The 7248-nt window shown below is 46.9% G+C and overlaps 1 protein-coding gene across 1 annotated transcript in view; it reads left to right on the top strand.

The window, feature by feature from the left end:
• The window catches only part of KIRREL3 (kin of IRRE like 3 (Drosophila)), a 420743-nt gene that overhangs the window by 173361 nt on the left and 240134 nt on the right, over positions 1-7248 (top strand). Inside the window, exon 4 of the mRNA XM_019509067.1 lies at positions 3362-3519. Within this exon, the coding sequence (XP_019364612.1) occupies positions 3362-3519 (158 nt within the window). The remainder of the gene's footprint in view (positions 1-3361; positions 3520-7248) is intronic.

The raw sequence follows: 7248 nt of genomic DNA, 5'->3' as shown, positions 1-7248 counted from the left end.
GGGGGGGGGCAGTGTCTGTCTACACCATCTCCCACCTCATCTGTCTGTCATAAGGACTGTGCAAGCTGACTCTGAGAGGCACATTCAGTCTGAAATGTCTATTTGTGGTAAGGTGGGATTCACTTCTCTCTGGAGCATGCCTCACCTTTTCAGTAGCCAGCTTTGGTGCTGGGGAAAGGTGCTGGACTAGCAGCTGTGGAGACCAAGAGCCTCTGGATAAACCCCAAGCCAAGTACAAGACAGAGCAGCCACAGTCATGATGCCTTCCTATGAGCTGTAAGGCATCCCTCCATGGGATGAAAGGGCTGTTAAGACTCCGGATCCCCTTGAGTCCTTGGCTTTTAGGCTGCAAGTTATAGTTAGCATCAACTATGTTGATACTGTTTGGAGATGCAGCCTTCCTCCCCTGAGTCCCAAGAAACCTGACTGTGAGCTGCACAAGTCGTCACCCACAACCTGCCTCTGCCCCATTTCTTTCACTCTGAAGCTTTGCTGAAAAACAATTCATGGGCCTACAAATGGAAGAATTGCAGGTCTGTGAAAAACTGAGCTAGGCTGCAGCCAGTAATGAGGGACACCCGCTTGTAGTAGGCTGTCAGACTAAGACAGCTTGGCTGATGTAGCATTCAAAGGAAGGCTGAGATCTTAGGCATCTCTCCGACACCCAAAGCAAAATCCCTCTTCAGAGAGGGAGATACTAGAAAAACTTCCTTCAAATGAATGCAGAATGAGGGAGTCTCCATCCAGATGAGTAGGACCCTATGTGTAATGAGAGGGAGGAAGTACAGTACCTTTGATATATGAAAGCAGCAGTGGAACCAAAAAAAAAAAACATTTCCTTCCTCATGACTAAGTCTGTTTTGGGTCCACGGCTTCATTTGCTAGTACGAATTAGGATTTTTTCAAACCTGCGCTATGAACTACCACCATTGCTTAGAAACTCCCTGCATATGGGTAGAAACCTTCATGGTGGCACAGAAGCTAAGGTGCCCAAAGGCAGTGCGCTCGTCCATGGGATTGACACGTCACGTGCCTCCAGTGTGGGATCTGCATGGAGGCTTTTTTTGTCACGGTTCTGGTTCGGGGTGAGCAAATTACTTTACATGTACACACACCAGCCTGCACATCAGTTGTGGCCCAGCACTCAGGATGCCCGCCTAAAGCTAGAGAACATTATTCATTCAAGGGCCTGCTCTGCAGCAAGCTGCCTGTATGACCTTATTCAAATCACTTTGAGTTTCTGCCACCTCTTAAATGTGGGTAAAATACCATTTCTCAGTTGGTTCTTCACAGGGGAACTGTGAGGAAAAAATCATGAGCCAGTATTGGTGCTCTCATACAATTGAGGTCCTGTATGTTGAGCGTGTCTTTTTTCTGTAACTAGGCCCTTCCCCTGTTCTAGCACTCCTACACTGGGGTGGGTTTGAAATTTGAATCCAGAGACATGACTTTGCACACACACACCCCCCCACCCCCCCACACGCACGCGCACACACACTGTTCCAAATCCCAATCCAGCTCAGACAGCATGATGTTGTGTCAAATGCCCACAGGAACAGAGGGTTAGATTGCATCTTAATTTTGTGTCATGAGGAAAATCACTCTGGGAAGCTGGCAATGAGGCCTCCAGTCTGAGACAGCTGGTACCAGCAACTCCAACTGGTGTAAATCGGTGTAGTTCTATTGATTTCCATTTGACCACCTGGATTCGCATTACGGAGAATGTTGTGCCTTTTCCCACTGAATCAGCCAGAAACCCTGGGCCAAATTAGTTTCTGGTGTAGTTCCACTGAATTCAGTCACTTTTCTGCTAGGGATGAATTTGCCCCGTAGTCTGCTTATACCAAGCCATCTCTCCTTGTCACTGTGTAAAATGGACTGAAATTGTGCCGGCTCACTGCTGTTGTCTGTTCTATTAGACTGAGCACCTCGCTTTGCTTTGCTCATATCGCTCTTGAATGGAGAACAGTAGATTGCCTGACAGTTCTGCCCCTGGGGCCCTCAATAAAATTCGACATGTGTATTTTGGTAGGTGAGCCCAGTCAGCAACATTATAAATAAATGAATGGGGGAAACGTGCTGTGGTTGGGTCTAATGTTCTGAGCCATTTCAGCCATGGTTGTAATAAAGGTTTCAACACAAAATTCTCCACCAATATTTACTGCCTCCTTAGCCATCTGAGCTCCCTGGGAACCAGCAAATAAATGCCAGGCAGGAATATCCCCTCCCCTTATTTTGACCCCACAAACCATGGTCACAAATTGCAGGTGGATGAACCTCTTCATTTCAATTTGAATCATTTCCCAGCAGTGCTTCGACAACACATGTGCCCCTCTCTCTGGTGGATGGTGGAGCCCTCGGGCTTCCAGTGCCAAACTCACTGACATATTAAAATAGATATGAGTCGCCCCTGCAGAACAGACTCACTAAGCCACAGCTCCTCAGAGCATCCCCCAACTCAGGGACAAATCCCTTGCAAGCTGGGACATAATCAGGCCTTTACAGGTGAGTGAAGCCAACCCCATATTGAATCTCCACCCACCAATCTTTCCAGTTTCTCCTCTCCTCCAGTCTAGTGCATGGTATTAAAACACCCTTCCTGCATTGCCGTCCATCTGCAGTGGAGTGTGCAGTTTCGGGAGTGGGATTTCCATGTGCCCTACTTCTGCTGTCTAAGGATTGCCCCTACATGCCCAGTTCTGCGACTGCTGTTGTTCTCATCTTTGCTGCAGACTGTTACAGAGGAGCAACACCCGCTGTTCTCCCCATAACCGCACAGAAAACTCCTTTCACTCTGAAAAAGTATATGCTGTGCTTTGTACATGGCAACACAGTGTTGTGGATTTGCCCGAGCGACCTCTCAGATTAGGCCCCATTTTCTTTTGTTTAATCTCTGACTACCCTCAATGCATTGATCCATTCCAGCCCCTTTCCCTCTGGCTCCTCTGAGGAGAGATTTCTTCTCTACTGCACACACTTCCCTGTACAATCAACTTTTCATCTCATTTTAGAGCTCAACTGAAAAACTATCCCTTATCTCCTCTCTCTAAACTTCTTGTATATTCACCAGGCTCTGCTGCCATGTTTGATTTGACTCTGGGACACGGCTTATATGTAAGCAACAACAGAAAATCAAGTAGTAGTGTATTAAGTTGGGCCATATTCTGCTATCAGCCACAGGTCCACTGTAACTACATTGGGAGTTGCATGGATATGCCTGACAGCACAGTTTGGCCTGTGGTTACTAGTTTCTTTACATGCACCCAGCTAAATACCAGTTAGAGGCATAGAACTTGACAGCATTGGGCATCTCCGCTTTAGCTTGTAAACCACATCCTCTCCTCGTGTGCTTTCTTCGCAGTTCCACCAGATGACCCAGTTATCATTGGGGGACCGGTCATTAGCATGAGAGCAGGTGATCCCTTGAACCTGACCTGCCATGCAGACAATGCCAAGCCAGCAGCCTCCATCATCTGGATGCGGAAGGGAGAAGTTATCAACGGAGCTACCTACTCCAAGGTCAGAAATGCAGGGGATTGAAATTGGAGCATAATTCAGGGGCTCTTTGACTCATTTCACAAAGGTATCCTAGCTCGGCACTGCTCTTAGCAGTATATCCAGTGAGGGCAAGGCCAGCATATCCCACCCAGGCTCTGCCCGGGTCCACAGGCACGCTCCAGAGCTGGAGGTTTCTCTGGGTTTGTCCTCAAGCATTTGCAGACCTATCAGAAATTGGGGGCTTGAGAGTGGGTATAGAGAAAGGAGCCTGCACTGTTCACTGACATGTTTCCAGGTTTGGAGTGTGCCTGCAGGTGCGAGTAGGTGAGTCCTGCTCATCCTCATCCTCACCAGGACCAGCTGTCACCATGGTGTAGACAAGCCCTTAGAGTCCCTTACGCTCATACCCATTTGGTGTTGTGGAACCTGTGTCCATTAGTTGTGACTTCTGAACAAGACTCTGAACAAAGCTGAGTAAGGTATATGGCAAGAAAAGCAACTACCATGAAGAAGTAAGAAGGGTCTGAATTTGACTGTCTGCCTGCCTCCAGCTCTTAGTCCTTCAACTCAGGGAGCTGTTATCTAAGCATCTATTTGTACCTTCTGTGAACTCCCTACATCTTACCTGAAAGCACAATGTGCCTCAAATCACCCCGAGACACTGACTCAGTATTGACTCGAGACAGGAAATTATCAGTGCATCTTTCCAGCATCTCCCTGACAAAGATTGGCCAGAATGACAAACAGCTTTTATGCTGAAGAACACCCTTTTTAAATGGAAATTTTCCATGAAAATGTGTTGACATTCTCCGCATTTGTAATTTGCAATGTGGTGCCTTTGTTGGGCTTATTTTAAAAAATGATCAAAAGTGTTAGCAAAACAGATAGCAACATTTTTTGTTTTGCGTTGTTAACTAAAAATCTAGGGCTTTATAAACTGAAACAAAATCTATAATCACTTGATATTTTCAATAAAAATTTACCAAAAAAATAAATATTTGCAAAAAATTCAAAAGGCAAAAGTTGGGTTGGTTTCAGCCCCTTTGAAATGAAAGTGACTTTACACATTTGAGTTCCTTTGTCTTTTTTTTTGCAAAAGTAGCTTTTTAAAAAAAAAAAACAACTAGTTTCACCCTTGAAGTCTTCCCTTCCAGTTACCCCTCAGGCAAGAGCCCAATTAGCTTGGGACAGCAGATAACCTCTTACTGTCTGAAGCAGTCTCCACCACTACTGATGTAACTCTGTTACAAGTCCTGGGCATACAGGATTGTGGCATTATAAGAACTGGCCTAATGTGAGTTAGTCCTGTGTTGATCCATCCTAGTGACAGATGTTCCCAAAGAACCACTGAGCATCATAACCCCTGCAGCAGGGAGAACCAGGTCCTTTATTAAAATTATTTTCTCCTCTGACTCTTTCCTGGGCTTGTCTCTGGGAGTAGATGATATGGGTTGAGCCTTGCCCTTCACCCCCCATCTAGGTATTGGTTGTGCCATTAAATATGACTCAATGTGAACAGGAATAACCAGCCAGGAAAACTATGGCTACAAAGCCTCAGGCATCTACCTGAAGGTCACACTGCCCTGTCTAGAGATGATGGAGAGTTTCACAGCAACCTGAAAGATGGAGCTCCAGTCAAGGAGGTGGAGGAGGAAAAAGTGCTGCCTCCCCAAGTGTAACACATGTCAGGCAGAGGGCAAAAAGGGCTGCTTGTTCCCTTGGTTGATATTCCCAGTCCAGAGTGAGCAATGACCTCTGCTAGATATAGGTGCCTAAATCGTAGTGAGGTACACATGAGGATCAAGGCCAAAAGACTTTGGATCATCTGGAACTGGTCCACAGTAGGCTTTAAAACAAAGTACTGGACTATGCTTAGCCATGCCAAAGTAAACCTGGAGTCACTGCACTCAGGTTCATGAGGAACAATGTAAACTGGATCCCATAGGGATGAGGGATCGGGGTTGGACATGGGCACGGAGCAATGTGATTGCACTGTGTGTGTCTGTGTGAGAAGTCAGGCAGCAGCATCTGCTCATGTTGGCAGCTGGAAAACAGGGACTAGCGGTTTCATTAGTCAGTGAGAGGCCTGTGGGAGTATTTCAGGAGAAGTGGATACAGGGCAGAAGGGTGCACGGACAGTGCTGGCCAGGGAACAATAGGCAGGTTTGCAGACATGAAGGAGCCTCTTCCAGGCAGCAGAGGTGGCAGCTCCCAGGAACAGAATTTTAAAGGCATCAGACAGGCACTGGGAAGGAATAAATACTCCAGCAAACAGACATTCAGCAGGCAGGTGGATGGGCCCACATGGGCTGCGTGGCCTCGCACTGCTGCCTGATGTTGCTATGTTGTGTGTGTGGTGCAGGCTGTAACTTCTCAAGCAGCATCTCTCCCTGGTGGGTGGTGCTATTACTGTTTGATATAGATCGTTTCTCTTAGAAAACAGCTACAAATGCTGCCAGACTGTCTTGCAGGGAGGTTTAGCATTTGAGGAAAGACTACACCACAGAGATCATTCTATCCCCTAAATAGCATTTAACCAGGGTTTTAAGGCAAAGCTATAACATAAACATGAGCACCGTCTCCTTTACTGGGAGCATCTACACATGCATTAATGTGCTTTTACTAATGCACATTAACTACAGTACTAAATAAATGTGCATTAGGCTGCACTAATGCACAGTAGCACAAGTGCATACTTTTTAGGTGAAGCTTAATGGCCTAGTCTACTGTGCATTATCATATTAACATGATTTTTTGAATAGGCTACTGCACATTAAAGCATATGTGTAGATGTGTCCACTGTGTATTTGTTGGAAAAGAGCTTAGTTCTCATAGAAGCAGAGGGCACAGTGTGGTGCTCGGATACCCTGGTGACAGCCCCCTAGACAGATACCCTCTGGCCCATGCCTCTTGTTGGCCCATCCTACCCACCCTGCATCCTCAGTCCTGCCAGGGCCCTCCCAGCCTGTCCTGGAGCACCTGCTGCTGTTCCTGTCATGAGCCTTGATCCAGCTCTGCCAACATACTGGGACACTAGGACGCTCTGCTTCTTCTCTATATGGCATAAAGTGCACCCTCAGCAAATTTGCAGATGACAGCAAGCTGTGGGGGAGTAGTAGATGCACTGGAGGGTAGGGCTAGGATTCAGAGTGACCTAGACAAATTGGAGGATTGGGCCAAAAGGAGTCTCATGAGGTTCAACAAAGTCCTGCATTTAGCATGGAACAATCCCATGCTCTGGTAGAGGCTGGGGCTGACTGGCTGGGCAGCAGCTCTGCAGAAAAGGCCCTGGGGGGGACAGTGGGCAATAAACTGAATATGAGCCAGCAGTGTGCCCTTGTTGCCAAGACATCCTGGGCTGCATTGGTAGGTGTGTTGCCAGTAAGTTAAAGGAAGTGATTATTCCCCTCTATTCCTCACTGGTGAGGCCACATCTAGAGTACTGTGTTCAGTTTTGGGCCCCCAGTGCAGAAAGGATATGGACAAATTGAAGAGAGTCCAGTGGAAGTGAACAAAAATGGTGAGGGGGCTGAGGGACATGACTTATGAGCAAAGGCCGAGGGAACTGGTCTTGTTTAGTCTAGAGAAGAGAAGACTGAGAGGGGATTTAATAGCAGCCTTCAACTACATGAAAGGGGTTCAGAAGAGGATAGAGCTGGTCTGATCTCAGTGGTGGCAGATGACAGAACAAGGAGCAATGGTCTCAAGTTGCAGCAAGGGGAGTTTAGGTTAGATATTAGGAAGAATTTT

This window comes from Gavialis gangeticus, unplaced genomic scaffold, assembly GCF_001723915.1.
Source record: "Gavialis gangeticus isolate Ggan-Ray unplaced genomic scaffold, GavGan_comp1, whole genome shotgun sequence".
Lineage (NCBI taxonomy): Eukaryota > Metazoa > Chordata > Crocodylia > Gavialidae > Gavialis > Gavialis gangeticus.
The sequence above is the reverse complement of the archived record's forward strand: the minus strand, read 5'-3'. Positions and strand labels throughout refer to the sequence as shown.